Here is a 19,532-nt window from a genome sequence, read left to right on the forward strand (position 1 = left end):
CCCCATGGACTTAAGTGTGTCTTGTCAGTCGCTAGTTTTGCATAATCACCCAGTTGAAATTATTTTATTTTGGTCAGCTGCTGTAAATGTATTCTAATGAGTCTATAACAAGCAGGCAGGACGAGACCATTCGGAGCCTAAACCTAAACTGATGCTGTCTTTACCCAGTATCGTTTTTGTTTTGTTTATTGTTTGAGGGTGCCAGGAACCGTTGCCTACAGGGGTCATTGTTACGTTATTTACCATGAATGGTAAAGGAAATACCAACCCAATACGAACCCTGTTCCTTCTCTCTGCTTTCCCCTTCAGTGGCTTCTAAGGGTGTGCCTTTCTAGTGTGGTGTTGGTACATGAATGTTGGCTGTCTTACTTAAGCAAAGCAAGAACTGCTGGAGGATTATACACAGGTAGCTGGTTCTCCGGTTTGGGCCCCAGTGCGGCTGGAGTCCGGAAGTGGAAACGATTATCCTTGCTATTTTATAGATGATTAAACCGATACTCAAAGAACTTCAGCGCTTACCCAAGCTCACGCACCTGTTAAATTTGGAGCTAGGATCGAATTTAGCCACTAGTTTGGTCGTCGTCTTAATGGGGAGCGCACCCCATTAGGCAGGCAATCGGTGCTTCCCAGCAAGAGAGCCCAGTTCTAACTTTTCTCGCGAAGGGCGGAGGGCTTCTCCTGTGGGCTCTGCCCAGCGTGCGCCCCCTGCTGGTGACCAGGAGGACACCTGCGGGACCTGAGAAATGGATCCTAAGCTCTCTTGCTTCCTGAGCTCAGATTAAACTATTGGGGGCTCTTCCAGCTCTCCCTGATGAGAAAGCTCCAGTGAAAGGCGAGAGGATTTGGAGTGAATGCACTAGTATAGCCATTAAGCATTCACAGGAGAATGAGTTTGTGCCTGGCAACCATAAGTATAAAAGTGCCCATTAGAACGTGGCCAGCGGGTCAGTCCCAGCACCTGGGTGCATGCTAGAAATGCAGACTCTTTAGCGGTGAAGATAGCTCAGTGGGGAAAGCACTCGATGCCCAAGTGTGAGGACCTGAGTTCAAATCCCACACAAAGACCAGAACCTGGAACGCACAAGCAGCAATCTCATTGAGATGGAAGAGACGAGAGAATTCTCTGAAGCTTGGGGGCCAGCTATCCTGGGGTACAGAGTGAACAGTGAAACAGTGAAGACACTTTCCACAAATAACGTGGAAGAGGAATGGAGTGATACCTGTAGTGACTCTCCGGCTCCCGCATGAGCACGCACACATAGACAGTTATTCTTAATTTTAAAAGGTGCATGCTGTCAGGTTTCCCCAAATGAGATGGATCAGCACCCCCCAGTTCCAGGGGACCCCTGTGCACAGCATCCTTTGAGGCTCTGCATATGTCCGCTAGAATTTTAAGAATCAGTTGTATTTAAAGATGGCAATGGCAGCCTGACAGCTGTGCTTGCAGCTGGATCCAAATCCCCGCTCTAGAATTTACCTTGAGATCTTACTCAAGGGCCCAACCTCACCAAGGACCTGTCTGATCATCTACAAGATGATCTGATGCTAACTAAGTCAGTTCTTCAACCTTTAAGCCACTCCCATCCATATCTGAGGCCCCATACTTTACACACCGGCTCCTAACCCTGCCTTCGTCATTCGCTTAGCCCTGCATCATTCGCCAAACACTGACGGTGGTCTTACCTTACCCCATCTGTCCCCCACCCCACTCAACTCACCCTCAGAAACCCACAAGGCCCCTGGGTCAGCAAATTCTTGGTTCCTTGGAGTACAGAGACAAGGTAATTGTCTTGTCCTAGGACCGGAATCTCAGAAACCAAATGCTCACAGGCAGGTGATGAAAAAGACTTCCAGGTCCTAGGGGGGTCATCCTCACCAGCAGAGTGATTTTATTTTCCTCCCTGGTACTGCAAAACAGAAAGGCTGCCCACCTGACTGAGTGACTTAGACATTATTACCTTCTGCACTGGAAGCTGGACCGGACGTTTCTCAGTCTCTTCAGCCCTCATGTCTTACAGCTCTTGGTTTGGAAAAGCATTTCAAACTTTTTTCTTCCAGGAAACATTCCATTTGGGGGGCACGGGGGACACATACGTCTAATCCCAGCATTTGAGAGACAGAAAGACTTGGGGTTCAAGGCCAGCCTGGGCTGCACAGGGAGACTCTGTCTCAGAAAGCCAAATGTCAAGATGAATAAGCGGACAGCTGCGCTTGCAGCTGGATCCAAGTCCCCAGTCTAGAATTTACCTTGAGATCTTACTCAAGGGCCCAACCTCACCAAGGACCTGTCTGATCATCTACAAGATGATCTGATGTTCTCACCAAGTCAGTTCAACCTTTAAGCCACTGATGGACAGCTCTAGGATGAAGTGCCATAGTGACACTCATCGCTTTTGTGCACTAACTTTTCAGTTTTGATTTTTTTTTTTTTTTTAAAAGCCAAAACACCGGAAGTCCAATAGGGAAGTAAAAATAATGCATAATGGAAACCGGCCAAGAGGAAAGTGGCATGCAGCAAGAAAAACCTTCATGTAATGGTTTCTGTTTATTCAGAAAGCCAATGCTGAACCTCCCAATTCATTTAAAAACAGTTGCTGCTGTGGCTGCGATGAGATTCCAGTGGTCACAGGAGTCCTTGAACAATGGTGATCTGCTGGTCCTAGAATGAGACTTCTTAAGTGCCCCTGGTGTTAGTATGGGAAGGTGGGTGCTCTTAAGGAGACTCTGGATTCAAAACACTAACGGGAAGGAATCTTGCTAGGGCCTGGAGTTGTGCTCGGAACGGTGAGGCATCAAGTATGCATAAAACCCACGCCTTGCCATAAGACTTCAGTCTAATAGGGAAGGCATGATGTAATGAAGGTTTGCCATGAAGATGGAGCTGGCAGGGGAGGGAGGAAAGGAGGGAGGTAAATGTGGCTGGAGGAATGTGAGGACTGTTGAGACAGGCTTTGAGGGAAGACAGGATGGGGTGAGCCAAGGAGGCATATGTATGTGTCATGTATATGTGTGTGTGTGTATATGTGTGTATGTACATATATATGTGTGTGTGTGCATATATATACATATATATGTGTGTGTGTGTGCTTGTGTTTGTGTATGTGTGTATATATGTGTATATACATATATATGTGTGTGTATGTGTATATACATATATATGTGTGTGTGTATACGTATATATACATATATGTGTGTGTATGTGCTTGTGTTTGTGTATGTGTACGTATATGTATATATATGTATATGTATATATGTACTCAGAACTCAAAGCTTGGGGACCAGACTAGGCAGAGAAATGAAGGGTGAGGGAAGGCCAGATTCTAAAAAACAGTAATAAAGCCAGGAGGCAGGGCAGTGGCAGTAGATAGTATGGCGATTATTAAATTGGAATGATTGCCTGCGTTGAGTTGTTCCTCTATAAAAATGACAGTTCCATCTGAAAGGTCCCCTCTAGGTGACCGTTCTCGAATGGGATGTCGTGTACAATGGGGACCCTGGAGCCACCCTGCAGAGCTCTGGTTTGTGGGTCTGAGGACGTTTCTTGTCAGAGCTGTCTTCCGGGAAGCTGCCTCCAGCCGCCCAATGAAGGATGCATCCGTTGGGATCACACGCTGTCAGAACGACAAGACACTTGAGTAATTAATAAGGAGGGAGGCTCGGAAGCTTTCATCCATAGTCCCTTGGCCTGTTGGCTTAGGGCCTGTGGCAGCAAGGTCCATCATGGCAGTGGCACGCATCAGAGGAAAATGCCCATCCCATAATACCAAGAAGTAGAGAGACAGAGAGATAGAAGGGACCCGGGCCTCAATATCCACTTCAAGGGCACAACTACATACCTTAGCCTACTTTATTACACCCCTCCTGAAGGCTTTGCCGTCTCCTGGGGGCACCGGAAGCTGGTGACTAAGACTTAGCACGTGGGCCTCTGGGGATATTTAAGATCCAAACCCACAACTCGATGAGAGATAAGCAGGGTGATCACTTTAGCCATCCTGATTAGAGGCAGAGAGCCTTGAATTGAGCCAAGCAGCACTGGGACCGCCAAAGCAAAGCCCTCAGCCTCGTTGATGCCGGGATCTTAGGGAATCCACGATGACCGCACCTGCTGTGTAAGACTTCGAGGAGAGACCAAGGGAAAATTAAGGCTGCTCTGAACAAGCTGAGGCCAAACCTTCCAAGGGACCCAGAGAAGCACACAAACCTCCCATGCCCCGGGCAGCCATCCCTGCAGGGCCAAGAAGAGGGAGGCAGGCCTGAGAGCAGGATGTGGATGAATTCATCCATTCAGCAAATATTTACCACAAGCCAGAGAGAACTGCCTAGCATCAGAAATTGAAATTCTAATTTGCAGAAAGGGTTGCAGGTGAGCTCTGAAATACAAACCAGGGACCCCCATGGCCATTCGTTCATGAGTACATTGGCAGCAGAGATTTAGTAGATGGTCTGAGGCCCCGAAGAAGAAAGGTAGGGAATTCCAGCCTGCCAGGAGTTCTGGTCTCCGAGCATCAACCAGACTGGAAATCCAGGGAAACAAAGATGGTTCCTCATGGCATCCCCACTCCCCACCCATAGCACATGGAACAAAAGACTGCAGATCAATGGGGAAGCTCTTGCTAGGCTAGATGTAACAGACGTGCTCTGTGTCGAGGAATCATAAACATTTAGAGAGGCAAGCAGACCCTGATGAGAATGGTGAGCATTGGTAAAGAAATCAGCCAGTCTCCTGAGTCCATAGCATCCCTGGAAACCTAATGCGCTGAACACTGGGTCCTGGTTGCAGAACAGTTGTCAGGTGTTGGACATTCGCCTGCTGTGCCCACCCCAAAGGCTCTGGAGTGGATGGGGCCGGAGACTATGGGACCTGTATCATTCCCAACTCTCATGAACAGGCAGTTCTGTGTGCGTGACTGTGCCATCCTAAAGCATTGGGTTCCCTCACAGCTGCACAGAGGTGGGGGGCTACCTCTTGGCTATGTAGAGCCCTCCCATGGGTCTCCCCGACCCCAAAGTTTAGCTGAACAGTGGCTGGCAGAGGGCAGCAGCACACCCAGGGCTGGAGCCTTTCTATGTCTTTTAGAAATGGGAACAAGGGGAAGGTGGCTGCTGTGTGGGGCGACTCCTGAGCTGTGGGAGAAACGAGGTATTTTGGAGACAGTGTGCTAAAGGCACACCGACGTAACGCACCCGTGTGGATACCAGCATGCATGGCGTGTGGACATACAGAAGGCAACTGGTCCCAAATAACTGAGAAACCCAAGGGCATCCGGTATTGAGGGATGAGGGATAGAAGGAAAAGTGCCAGTAGCCAGGATGCAGAGAATAAACAGGAGCCAGGGACAATAAGCCTGAAAGGACCCACATCCTGTGACTCAGTTCTTCCAACTAGGTCTCACCTCCCAAAGCTTCTACAACTCCCCGAAACAGCACCACTAGCTGAGGCTGGGGGAGGGGCAGCTACAAGAGCCTAAGGAGAAGATTTCAGATTCAAATTATGGCACCAACAAAGGAAGACCCCTTGGTCAGAGTATTTCTGGGTCCACAGTTCCTCCAAGCCAGCATTCCGTCTGAGTCTGCATCCTCCAGCCCAGCATTCTGTCTGAGCCTGCATCCTCCAGCCCAGCATTCTGTCTGAGCCTGCATCCTCCAACCCAGCATTCTGTCTGAGCCTGCATCCTCCAGCCCAGCATTCTGTCTGAGCCTGCATCCTCCAACCCAGCATTCTGTCTGAGCCTGCATCCTCCAGCCCAGCATTCTGTCTGAGCCTGCATCCTCCAGCCCAGCATTCTGTCTGAGCCTGCATCCTTCAGCCCAGCATTCTGTCTGAGCCTGCATCCTCCAATCCAGCATTCTGTCTGAGCCTGTATCCCGCACTCACATTGGATTTAGTCCACAGGTCATTACTAGGTGGGCTTTGAAGTAACTCTCTGAGGTACCTATTTGCAAATGAATTTTTGTTTTCTTGCATAGGAAGTCTTCCATGCTTGGTACTCCAATGGTGCCCCAGGTTTGGACCCCGCACTTGCCAGAGTCAACATTCTCTGCACAATTCATCTCATGGACACAGTTTGTCCCGGTCTCAGCTCAGAGCCCGGGGTCTTGCTGATGATCCATTACTAGTGTGATTTTCTAAGGATCAAGTATTAAATTAACACAAGGGTTTCCCTGGCTCATCCTGAGCCGTTCACCAACTAACCTCGGTGTCAGGAGAGGAGCAGCACCCCAAAATGCAAGCAAACGGGTTTGCTGCAGATACTGCAGCCTATAACGCAGATTGCTCCAGCAGGCAGCTTCCTACTCGGGCAATTAAGAAAGCAACCTACTCTCTTAATGGCTGGGATTAACTCGGAAATGAAGGCAGCTGAATGGAAAGGGATGCTGACCTCCTCCCTCAGGCCTGATTATCTTAATTAACACGGCAAGGCAGGAGTATGGAGGCCAGCATTGATTGTTCTATTCCTGTTTGTCCCCCACCGAGCCCTAGATGCGAGTTAACCCAGCCGTAATAATCAAAACCCAATGCCCGGCTTTCTCCAGCTTTCTCACCAGAGCTTCATCCCAGAGGAGTGTGGGATGTCTGACTTGGAGGGGATCCTTCAGACCCACGCTTCTCAAAGCATAGCCTGAGAACTGCTCGCATTAGAGATGCCAGGGATACGGTTTTCAATGCTGCTTTCAACGGCACCCAGGCCTGTGGATCTGCTGTAGTGCCCAGAGTGGATTTTAGCTTGTTAAATTGATAATTCTTTTTTTGAGGGAGAGTCTTACATCGCTCAGGCTGGCCTCGAACTTGCTATGTAGCCAAGGATGAACCTGAACCGAATATCCCCCTCCTTCCACCACACTGGGCTGGCTTAGTTCTTTTTAAAATTGTGATCAAATATGCATGGCATAAACTCTGTCATTGAAATCGTCTTAAGGGTACATGCAGTTCAGTGGCATTAAACAAATTCACCCCTGTCTTCTAGCTTCAGAGCTTTCTTGTGGTCCCGAATTTTTGAAATTCTGGGTCCATTGAGCAATCCTGCCCCATCTCCTCCTAGCAGCCTCTAGTAACCTCAGGGTTCCATCTGTCTTTGTAAATTTATATATTCCAGAAGCCTTGTGTAGGATAGGGGGTAGCTCTGTGGGAGAGTATTTGCTTAGCCTGTGCCAGAGTTTGGAATCACACAATGTTTGCTCTTCTGTATTTCACTGATTATACTTTGTGTCTTCAGAATCCATCCATGCTGTGCCATGTGTCCTGGCTACAGAGATGACTCTGCAGGTACCCGAGTTTGGTCCCTGGAGCCCTATAAAGGCAGAAGGAAGGAAGTGACTTCACAAAGTTGTTCTGTGACCTCCACATGCATACCTGCGTGCACACACACACACAGACACACAGACACACGGACACACACATGCACATATACAGTAATAATAATACCAATATTAACATTAAAAATTTTAAAGGACTTCTATTCCTTTTTAAGGCTAGGTTGTACTCAATTACATATACACCCAATTCCGTTTGTTTCCCTTTATTGGTTCTTCGCTATTGTGAATCTCACTGCTATGAACATGGCATATAAATTCCTTTAGGGGTTTTTGCTTTCAGTACTTTTGTATGCTTGCCCAGAGGGAGAATGGCCGAGTCATCAGAAATCCTGTTACATGGTGTTTCTATGCACTGGATGGTTGGGGTGGAGTCAGGGTTGTAGCCGAAGGGGTAGGAGATCAAGTTGTCTGCGACTGAGTCCCCTATTGAGAACTAACAACTCTAGATGCTCAACTCGCCTTGCCCTACCAGGGCTGGCCAACCTATTGACATTGCAACATAGTGTCAAGAACCTTGCAATCAAGTTACACAGAAAATAACCCGAACAAAAAATCGCATCCTGTTTTTAAAGTATAAGCTTACAATTTTGTGTTGGCCAGCATCCCTGGCTCTCTTTAGCCGCATAGGACCTGTGGGCTGCATGTTGGACGAGCCTGCCAGATCAATTAAAACCAGCCTTTCTCTGGTGGGACTCAGGCTCAGACCCCAGGCGATTTCAAGGTGTTGGCAAATTCAACAGTTAGGGATGTATGCCAGTACTTTTCAGGCTTCACACCCGCTTAGAACACAGATTTCTCTGAGAGCGCCCCCATCTGTAGGTGCCTCATTGAACAGATCTAGGGGAGTCTGGGGCTCCAGACTCTGCAGTGATTCGAATATGTCCTCAAGTTATGGGCTGCTCATCTTAGTCTCTAAGCATAACAAGAACACGGAGGCTGAAGAGAGGACCCTGACCCACCCGGCACACCCTTTCCCTGAAGCTGAGTCTGCGAGGTGGGTTCCCAAGCCCGTACTGCTCAATGCAGAGGGTGAAGCTGTGTACAAAACCGGATTCTTCTACCCTTAACTGAACTGGTACAGTCCGGCTATAATACTTGTCTCAAAGTGTGAACTTGTTCTAAGAGAATTGATATTAGGTAATAAAACTGATATATTGAGGAAGATTATGGATGTATTAGAGAACTTGGCTGGGGCTACAGTTCAGTGGAAAAGCTCTTTCCTAACATGCCCAAGGCCATGGGTTCAATCAATAGCAACAAAACACAACAAAACACTCTGGTATCAGAAATGTGTATTTCATATTTTCTTAAGCGCAATGTATTGTCTATGAAGACAGAAAACCGCACCAAGCTGAACTAAGCCACCTAAGTACAAAATACACCCTGGTGTCAGTCGGCTGCCTCCACTCTCAGTGTATTTTGAGCCTCGGGCATCTACAGCTGGTGTTAAACTTCTCCCCTGGTACCAGACAGCCTCCCCTTTTCTTACCATTTCGTAATAATTCAGCGACTGAACCCTCCTGACGCCCACTTCCACCAGCAAACCTCAGGGCTTTCCCAAAGTCAAGTTAAGTTAATGTTGAAGTATTAATGGGTCTCTTGTTTATTTAACTAGGCTCACCACATACCATTTTTAATTTAATTCCTGTCCTGTGTGTGTGTGTGTGTGTGTGCATGCTAATGATGACTCCTTTGAGCTTTATATTGTAGCCCTATTTGTTCCCTATAGATCCTGGGAGTGAAGTGTATGATGTTTGCACGGTGCAACTGGTTTTGTTTCTGTCTGAGGTAAGGTCTGACTATGCAACCTAGCCTAACTCTTGATTCTTCATCTCTATCTCCCAGGTTCTAGGACTACAAGCATGCACCACCACACCTAGCCACAGGGCAATCACTAAAACCGCCAGCGGGTTTGAATGTGGCAGGGAGGATCGAACCCAGGACCTCATGCATGCTGGTCCAATGATCTAGTACTGTGAAAAGTGAATGCGCATGTCACCGGAGACTCCTAACTGTGGAAGTAACGTTGTAGCTTTCTTTTTAGCATCTGATTAGTGATGGATGGTTGACCCTGAGTTTAGTCTGTGACTCTTCCTTTCCTGCCTCTCATCTCTAGCAACCACAAGATGGCAGACTCCTCTGTTGGGGTTTGAAGGGATTTCCTGAAGGTTAGGGCCCAACCCCTCAGCCTGGAATAAAAGCAATTGGTCAGAGCTTCCAGGCCTCTTTGGGCTCTCAGCCACGTGTGCAGGACCTTGCTCCGCTGTGGCCTCAACCACTTAGCGGGCATGGCTTCCAGTCACGTGATCTTCTCTGGGTTGGTTCCCTCTCCTGCCCACACTAGTCAGCGCGCTCCTCTTGCTTTGCGACCCTTGGTTGGCTGCCTCGTGCTCATCTTTAGTTACGCTTGCCTTGTTGCTGTTGGATGTATTTACTTCCACACAGTTGAGCTTCTGTCTCTCATTTCAGGACACTGCTTGCCGGGTCTCCTCCTACACCTTCAGCATGAGCCTCTCTAGACACCTCATCTCCCTGCATCCGGTTCCCCTGCTCACCGGTCCCGCCAGCCATTTTAACCAGAGATCTGCCTCAGAGGTAAAAGTGGAATTATTCCGTTCTTCTATACATCTTAAAGACGTCTTGCGCCCAAAGACCTTTGTTTACAGTCTACTCGTTCAGCGGTTTTCATTCTTGCTTACTTTTATTTTAGCTTTGCTCGTGGATCTGGATGTTGAAATAGCTTGAGATACATGCTATTTAGGCCCATCACTCACTGCCAGGAAATCAAGGTCATCTAGCTCAGTGACCACACCTGGGGATCGACACCGACCCCAACAAAAGTCAGAACTGAAATGACGAAATGTAACCGTGCTTATCCTGAGCTGGCGCCCGCACGCTTAGGACCCTGAGGGAGTTTTTCCACCCTGTTTACACAAGATGAGAAGTCGGCCGGATGTTTGGGTAAATAGCAGCTGTGACTTGAGAACCACACTAGCTCTTTCCTGAACCTTCTTGTAGCTCAACACCATGTTTATTGTAGAGTCGCTTAAAAAAACCCTCCTATGTGGAGTCAGAGTGTCTCGTCTCTGTTCTTCAAGAACAGTAGTCAGCAAACTGCAGTCTGTGATTGGACTGCACAGCCCAGTGCGTTAGCCACATCTCCCTTTTGCAGATCCTGTTTCCACATGTTCCTATCCTAGACCATGATCCATGGCGGTTGGTTCCACGTGAACTGAAGGCCCTTCATATCACATTGAAATGGGTGGGGCCCTAGGAGACTGCTGAACTCTGAGCCTGGGCATAGCGTTAGGTCTGTGATACCCGTGCAAGGAGACAGTCACGAAACTGTCAACAGATCTCCAAAATACTCAAGACCTCAAAGCCTGTGAAGAAACTGTGCGTATGTGTGTGACATGTGCCTACAGCCCCAGCGCTACAGGGGACAGGGCAGGAAGATACTGAAAGCTTATTGGCTGGCTGTGCAAGTCAGAACACTGAGCTTCCAGGATTTCGAGGGATCCTGTCCCAAGGCAATAAGACAGAGCGCCCTGGAGGAAGACACCTGACACCCTGCCCTGGATGTGCAAGCAGGCACGTGGGTAGGCACACGCTCACCACGCCCACCTGCACTATGCAGAAACACACCCAAAAAAACCTAAACCACACGAGGAGCGTGAAAAGCGTGCAGCTGAGCACTGCGGCATCCTCAGGTGTGGGCAGTGAGGCATCCTCAGGTGTGGGCAGTGAAGCATCCTCAGGTGTGGGCGGTGAGGCATCCTCAGGTGTGGGCAGTGAGGCATCCTCAGGTGTGGGCAGTGAGGCTCTGCTTGTCCGTGCTTTGTGGGTCACAGTAGACTCCACTTCCCATTGTAAAGTGTGAAAGAGGGGTACATAAGATTTGAAGGGAGTGTGAGATTTCCATCACTGCTTCTTTTCCTTCGTGGGCCCCAAGCCTGGTTTGCTCACTCTTGTCTCCACTGAAGCGCATCTTCAGATCTGGGTACCACCTCACTCTGGGTACCACTCAAACAGACTTATGCTTCACACTGGATTCCTTCATCTGCCTGCCAGGGTTCTACGAGCTTGGAGAATCACCGTCCTGGGGTTGCATGCCAAGAGAGATGGAACTTCACTTAGGACCTATCTCAGTAACTGCCTCCTTATATCATCTCTCAAGCTGTCCATCTCTGCCCTTGTAGATTCTAGTCTGCCCTCTCTGGACTTGCTTAATCAGTCAGGATGCATATTTGGTGATTATAAGAGCCATGGGGAACTGATTTGGGGTAGGATGACCAGTGCACAGTTGACCTTGGCAGAGGCTGCAGCATGATGGTAAGTCTAGGCAGAGTAGACAGGGATCTACAAGGAGAAAGATGAATGGCTCCGGGGATGATAAAAGAGACGGCAACCCTTTTGACTTAACTTCCTCCCACTAAGCCCCACCCCCTAAAGGCTCCACTACCTCCCAGCAGTGTCGTAGGGTGGCAATGAATCCTTTAACACGTGGGCGGATGGGGAATGCTTTCTGGAACTGGGGACCTTTCAACAGAGATTTTTGATAAGAGCAGTTGATAGCAAGTGAGGAGATGGAGGAGCCATGCACGCGGAAGCTGTCTTTAGCCACTGTTCTGTTGCTGTGAACAGACACCATGACCACAGCAACTCTTTTTTTTTTTTATTTTAAATTACTTTATTGTTAAGATCAAGCATCCTCATTGACAATCCAGAAACAGTCTGAGCTGACAGTTAAGCAATTCCTTAATTTTCAGTGTCAAAGTAGAAAACACATGCTCACAAGCTACAGGTGAATTACCGTCCTTTCAAAACATCCACCAAGTGACTACCAAGCCACTTACTGAATCATGAAGAAAACGGTTTTTCAAAAAGCCAATAAAACCCAGAATTAGGAATCCAGCTATCAAGCTGCTGTTATCACTCGACACACCGCTGTTTAAGAGGGGAGGGGAGAAAGTCCAATCCCTGTAGGTGATTAGAGAGGACCCGAGGGTTCACAAGATGGGGGTAGAACCACGGTGCTCTTCACAGGTTTAGAGAGCATTCATGAGGAATACACCGGGCTCTTTTCTATTCTAGCAGAGGAAATAAAGACACACACTGCTGGAATCAACGTTAAAACTGTCCTTGCCCACAAGAGGTGGGAGGAAAAGGGAGAAAGTTGAGAACACAATGGGACGGAGACAGCTCTGACTCTGAATCTGAAGGAACCCTGAGCCAGAATCCTAAATTCTACATTTGGCTTTAAAACAGTGGATTCAATACAATATTCATAAATATCAAGTGACCCACAAGGGATTGTGTGGCACTAAAAATACTTTTAATGTACTATAAACTTCTATTCTGGCAAGCAGTGGAGCAGAAGGACACTGGGACAACTAACTGGTCAGTTACAGAGCAGAGGCTCCTCCACAGCACAGAGCGGAGCGAGCCGTGTACAGAGAGTGGATCAGGCTCCCAGGCCAGCACGGCTGGGGCTGTGAATGTCCCTAGCTGAGGGAAGGAACTGAGAGCACTCCAACTTCAGGCTTCTTGGACATGGTCTAAAAGCTTAACTCTTTGACCCTCTGCCTAACCTAAAGCTTGAGGGAGAAAATAAATATTTACTTTTTAACTATTCACAGTTTGGGCATATTATAATATTTAATCTCCTCTAGTTTTCATTTCTGATCCTTTGGCATATAATTTTATCAGATTATGTTACATGGAAAATGCATGTGCCTTAATCAGTAGAACCAAAGGAAAAATATACACCCTGTTCTTCCTTTCTACACTGGAAGAGTGAATAGATGGCACTCTAAGTATCCTGCAAGGTCTCTTTGTGTACTTGACAGAAGATCAGAGCAGACCATTCCACTTCTATATTGTGAGCAGAAGGAATGAACTAGTCATCGTCGTCGTCGCCGTTGCTGTCCTCAATTTTGTCTTCCCAAATATTTCCATTAATATCCATGGCATAGAACAACCTGTTAAAGCATGGGGATTCAGCATCAGCGAAATGTCTGTAAGGGTTTGCTCGAGAGAGAGAACCCGGGCAAATCCAGCAGAAATACTGCATACGGCCAGTGCAGGTCATCTTGTTGCAGCCGTCTAATTTCTGTATGGGTGTTCCGCAGCAGGGGCAGCTCTTGGAGTTCTTTTCCAGCCAGTCTTTACTTCCCATCTCCTCCAGGGCCTTCTGAATCACCCTCCTGTCATACCTCTGTTCCAAGAACCTTTTAGTAGCTTCTTCGGCTTGTAGGTATTCATTTCATAAGTCTATGAATTTCTCTGCAGTTACTTTACATGGAGAAAGCTCATGATAGGTCAGTCTGCATAAGGTACAGAAGGCAACATTGCAGCTGGAGCAGATAGTCGTGGTACCACCAGGCTCTTGCATCACAGGGAGCTGGCAGCATGGACGGGGACGATTACACCGCATCTGTCATTAGATCCAAGGTAGACTGCAGGAGGAGACGGTCATAGCGAGCAAATGAGTCTGCTTCTCCCAGCTCTCTGACCTGACCAGGAGTAGCCACGGAAGAGCACCGTGGTTCTGGACAGTTGAGGGATTTAACTTGACCGTCTTTGATCTGGATTTCAAAGTAATCCTTCAGACAGGCCTTGCCGTATACATGTTTGCACTCCAAGAAGTACATACAGTCACTACCCAGCTTCTCTCAGAAACATACTGCGCAAGAACGATTTACTATTGAAGCACTTCATCTGCCGAGCTTGATTGAAGTCCAAGATCTCCTGGATCAGGGTTGACCATGAGTCTACATCCTGTACAGCTCTCTCACCCACAGTTTCTTCTTGGTCAACATCTGCTGCAGCAGCTCCTCCCAAACCAAGCTCTATGCTGGAAGAGGCCTGGCCCGTGGTCCTTTTCTGAACTTTTTTTCTGAGACCCCATCTTGAGCTCAAAAGGAGAGACAATATTCAGGAAGGTGAGGGTGTCCTCCTTAAGAAACTGCATCCGGGCAAACAGAACCACTCTGCCTCGGTGTTCTTCCCTCAAGTTGTCTAGGTGCTTGCAGAGAGCAAGAGAGGACCACAGCAACTCTTAGAAAGGATTTAATTGAGGCTGGCTTACAGCCCCAGGGTCTGAGTCCATTGTCACCATGGTGAGAAACATGGTGGCAGGCGTGGCAGGCATGCTGCTGGAGAAATAGTTAAGAGCCACATCCTGAACCCAGGCCCAGAGAGACTGACAGAGCCTGGAGTTTTGAACTCTCATAGCCTGGTTGCAGTGATCCACTTCCTTCAGTCTATTCCTCCCGATCCCATTCCTTTCAAAGAGCCCTTTTCCTTGGTGACTACACATCTAACTAGACGAGCCCATGGGGCCATTCTTACTCAAACCACCGCAGAAGACATCAGCTCTCTGGGATCCTTGTTAATGTTTTCTCCTCTTACATAGCACCTATGCTTGGAACATATGCCGGTCACACCTGCGAGACACCCTTTGCTGCTGTAGCCCGTGGATGGATGCTGAGTTCCCCACCCCACCCCCTGCACCAAACTTCAGCAGGTGAGTGTATTTCTGGTTTACATTATACTCTCAAACAGCCATATGTGTCCGGCATGGAGCAGGTGCATAACCCACTTAATTAAGGTGATCAAATCAGACCCTTTATCAAGATGCATAGAGTGCCCAGTGCCTGTATGATGATGGGCACAGTGCATAGGGTCAGATCGGATCTTTGGGAAATGGGCTAGAGTCTGGGACAGAATAGAGCAGAGAAACTCATGTGTTTACTGTCTGATCATCGGCAAAGCTTCTGAGAGCTAGGAATGGGACTCCTTGGATGAACACAAGTAAAACTATCTTTTCTTAATGACTTTCTGCTTCCCTCAGCAACTCTGGAATGGATGAACAAACACTGAGTGGGAAATAAATAATTTTTTTGGCTACGTGTTTGCTGCTTTTATGGTGCTGGGAGGAAACCTAGAACCTAACACATGCTAGGCAAGTAGTCCACCACTGATCTACCTCCCCAGCTTGGATGAAATAGCTGTGAGGTACTGATGCCCAGTGTGTACAATATGCACCATTAAGTGTTCTAGAAGAAAAGAGTGGTCATTTCTGTTCCACCAAGTCTGCCGAGCAAGAAGGATCTGCCAGCCGAACGTTTGTGGAGCCACTTGAGCAAAGGGTTCCAAGGGATAGCACCCTCCCACGGGAGACCCTCCTGTGCTGAGGACCCGTGTGCCAAGCCTCAGGCCTGTCTGCGGTGGTTTTAACTCTCTCTTTTCCCACAGGATCATGGCATATCAACTTGACCTCCTCGTAGGTGTGATCTTCATGGCCGGCCCCGTGGTGGGGATAGCTCCCTGCTCCTCGGATGGCAGGATAGCCTTATTCCGAGGCTGTAACCTTACCCAGGTTCCCTGGGCCCTCGATCCCACCATTGAGAGTCTCCTGCTCAGCTTCAACTCTATCAGTTCGGTTGTCACCGCATCATTTCCACTCCTGGAGCAGCTCCAGCTGCTGGAGCTGGGGACCCAGTATGCTAACATGACCATTGGCCCAGAGGCCTTTAGAAACCTGCCCAACCTTAGGATCTTGGACCTGGGCCTAAGCCAGATTGAAGCCTTGAATCCAGATGCTTTTCAGGGACTGCCCCATCTCCTGGAACTCCGGCTGTTTGCCTGTGGACTCTCCAGTGCTGTATTAAGGGACGGTTACTTCAGAAATCTATATTCATTAGCTCGCTTAGACCTATCTGGCAACGAGATTGACAGCCTTCACCTCCATTCTTCGTTTCAAGAACTGGATTCCTTAAGCGACCTAAATTTTGCTTTCAACCAAATATTCACTTTATGCGAAGATGAACTTAAGCTTCTGCAGGGCAGAACACTGTCTTTCTTTGGCCTCAAATCAACGGGGCTGTTCAGCAGGGTCTCTGTGGTCTGGGAGACATGCAGAAACCCTTTCGGAGGCATGAGGCTAGAAACACTAGATCTTTCTGAAAATGGCTGGACAGCGGCCATCGCAGGGAACTTCAGCAACATCGTCCAGGGAAGCCAGATTTCCAATTTGATTTTTAAATACCACATCATGGGTCCTGGCTTTGGCTTCCAGAACATCAAAGATCCTGACCGGAGCACATTTGCCAGTCTGTCCAGGAGTTCAGTGCTAAAACTGGACCTCTCACATGGCTATATCTTCTCCTTGAATCCCCGACTGTTTGAGACACTGAAGGATTTGAAGAGTCTGAACCTTGCCTTCAACAAGATAAACAAGATCGGAGATGGTGCATTTTATGGACTTGACAGCCTCCAGGTTCTTAATCTATCCTATAATCTTTTGGGAGAACTCTATGACTCCAACTTCTATGGGCTTCCTAGAGTAGCCTACATTGACCTTCAAAGGAACCACATTGGGATCATTCAAGACAAAACATTCAGATTATTAAACAAGTTACAAACCTTAGATCTCCGTGATAACGCTCTTAAAACCATTGGTTTTATTCCAAGCATACAGATGGTCTTCCTGGGGGGCAATAAGCTGATCCATTTGCCATACATCCGTTTTACAGCCAACTTCATAGAGTTATCCGAAAACAGGCTGGAAAGTCTGTCTGACCTCTACTTTCTCCTGCGAGTCCCTCAGCTCCAGTTCCTCATCCTCAACCAGAATCGCCTTTCGTCGTGCAAGGCGGTCTACACCACTTCAGAGAACCCAAGCTTAGAACAGCTTTTCCTGGCAGAGAATATGCTGCAGCTTGCCTGGGAGACCGGCCTCTGTTGGGATGTTTTTAAAGGCCTTTCCGGCCTCCAAGTCCTTTACCTGAATAATAACTACCTTAATTTCCTTCCACCAGGAATATTCAAGGACCTGGTTGCATTACAGAAGCTCAGTCTGAGTGCTAACAAGCTGACCGTGCTGTCTCCGGGTAGTTTACCTGCTAATTTAGAGGTTCTTGATATATCTAGAAATCAGCTTTTCTCTCCTGATCCCGGTTTGTTTTCTTCGCTTCATGTCTTGGACATAACTCATAATGAGTTCGTTTGTGACTGTGAACTTAGAACTTTTATCTTCTGGCTCAATCACGTCAATGTCACCCTGTCTGGTTCTCCTGAAGACATATATTGCATGTACCCTAACTCACTGCTAGGGAGCTCCGTCTACAACACACCCACCGAGGACTGTGATGAAGAGGAAGCCATGCGGTCCCTAAAGTTTTCCCTTTTCATCCTGTGCACAGTCACTTTGGCTGTGTTCCTCATCATCGCTCTCATAGTCGTAAAGTTCCGGGGGATCTGTTTCCTGTGTTATAAGACTCTCCAGAGGCTGGTGTTCAAGGACAAGGTCCGGAATTTGGAACCTAGTGGGTACAGATATGACGCCTACTTCTGCTTCAGTAGCAAAGACTTTGAATGGGCACAGAATGCTTTGCTCAAACACCTGGATGCTCACTACAGTTCCCGAAACAGGCTCAGGCTGTGCTTTGAAGAAAGAGATTTCATTCCAGGGGAAAACCATATCTCCAACATCCAGGCGGCCGTCTGGGGCAGCAGGAAGACGGTGTGTCTAGTGAGCAGACACTTCCTGAGGGATGGCTGGTGCCTGGAAGCCTTCAGGTATGCCCAGAGCCGGTGTCTGTCGGACCTCAAGAGCGTTCTCATAGTGGTGGTGGTGGGCTCGCTGTCCCAGTATCAGCTGATGAGACATGAGACCATCAGAGGGTTTCTGCAAAAGCAACAGTACCTGAGGTGGCCCGAAGACCTCCAGGATGTTGACTGGTTTCTTGATAAACTCTCTGGATGCATTCTAAAGGAAGAAAAAGGGAAGAAGAGCAGCAGTTCCATTCAGTTGCGAGCCATAACAACCATTTCCTAGCGGAAAGGGCACTGTGGACACACCATAAATAACTCTCCACACCGTACGGGCACAGCCGTTGGGGGTTCTTCCCAGAGGTTGTTTTCTGACAATGAAAACAACATCAATCTCTTGATTTTCATGTCAACAGGGTACTTTGTCTCACTGACCTCCAAATGGGAAGTAATAGGTCCCAGAGAATAGCAGCTGCCTCGAAGGGCTCCCACCTGCCATTGATTTCCTTTTAGGCCCAATGACACCGTTTCCTTCCATCCTGTTACACACTGCCTGCCACCCAGGTGGCGAGGGCACCTTGGGAGACGTTCCAGGTGGCTTGATGCTTTCTGTGCTGTTCAGTTAGTTCAAAAGCAGGTGGCTTGAGAATCCTGAGTTCCTAAGGCTCTGTAGAGCGTGGACAGATGAGATGGGTCCTTCTCTGGCGGCAGTAGGCATGAGGCCGATTGCTGGGGACTGCTCACCACACTGAAGTGCGTAAGTGATAAGAAGTTGGACAGATAGATGGATGACCGCAGACTCACTGCTGTGGCCTGAACGCACTTACTTCCTGTTCTGACCCTGCAGGCCCAGCTTTTGTGGGCCACTGCCACGTTCTGCATGGGACCTCTCAATCTGGCGTTCACACCCTTTCATGACTTAGCACCAGCCTGCTCTGCTTTCTTCCCCACAACTATACAACAGCTGTTGCATCAGCTACACAACAGCTACAAAAAGGCTGTGGAGTTCACACACACGGATTCCTCACTGAATTCTCATTCCTTGGTTTCTTAGCTGTGTAAGTTGAGTGCACTATACCATGGCTGGGCCTCAGTGTTCTCTCCTGTAGGCCGAACAATATGTACCACACAAATAGGCTGTGCATGGCCATTGGCTGGGAATGTCACAACTTCTCTGATCTTTTCCTTAACTGCCCTAGAGAGCCCAGGAGAAGAAACATATCCAGAAACTTCTGGAGTCTGTAGTGCTCTCTTTGAATTCTTATTTTTTATTTTCAATCCTAAAAAAAAAAAAAGATTTATGTATATTTTGCATTATAACCCTTTTCGCATGTTTATTGATATAGCAATGTTTCTTTGCAAAAGCATTAAGACACTTTTAATCGAAGACTATGTGTCACAGTCCCCTCGCCTCCCATTCCGACTCCTCCACAGCCAGCATTGCCAGGCCAGCTCATGCACCATGAGTACATAGAAGGGAACTCAGCCGATAAAAGGCCACTCCCATACCCTCCCCGGGACAGACGCTCACGTACCAGGTTCTTTGACCACTTCTTACCCATGTGCCTGAGCTTACCCTGCAGATAGCAGTATATTTGTCCTTATGCAAACCATATAGAATCCCTCTGTTAGCATTCTGTCTAAACGCCACCCCCACAGTT

At 48.1% G+C, this 19,532-nt stretch overlaps 1 protein-coding gene and 1 pseudogene across 4 annotated transcripts in view; one reads left to right on the top strand and one right to left on the bottom strand.

Moving 5' to 3' along the window:
• Tlr5 (toll like receptor 5) overlaps window positions 1-19,253 on the top strand; it is a 25,259-nt gene extending 6,006 nt beyond the window's left edge. Inside the window, exons 1-5 of one of the 4 annotated variants that reach the window (XM_031337393.1) lie at window positions 6,985-7,264; window positions 9,160-9,334; window positions 9,784-9,909; window positions 14,732-14,842; window positions 15,574-19,253. In XM_031337393.1, the coding sequence (XP_031193253.1) occupies window positions 14,796-14,842; window positions 15,574-18,157 (2,631 nt within the window). In that variant the 5' untranslated portion in view covers window positions 6,985-7,264; window positions 9,160-9,334; window positions 9,784-9,909; window positions 14,732-14,795 and the 3' untranslated portion in view covers window positions 18,158-19,253. Of the gene's footprint in view, window positions 1-6,984; window positions 7,265-9,159; window positions 9,335-9,783; window positions 9,910-14,731; window positions 14,843-15,573 lie in introns of those variants that run through there. The other 3 variants (XM_031337401.1, XM_031337400.1, XM_031337389.1) reach the window with 3 other exon arrangements.
• Window positions 13,214-14,719, bottom strand: LOC116068175 (annotated as a pseudogene).
• Window positions 19,254-19,532: the final 279 nt, after the last annotated feature.

This window comes from Mastomys coucha, unplaced genomic scaffold, assembly GCF_008632895.1.
Source record: "Mastomys coucha isolate ucsf_1 unplaced genomic scaffold, UCSF_Mcou_1 pScaffold1, whole genome shotgun sequence".
Lineage (NCBI taxonomy): Eukaryota > Metazoa > Chordata > Mammalia > Rodentia > Muridae > Mastomys > Mastomys coucha.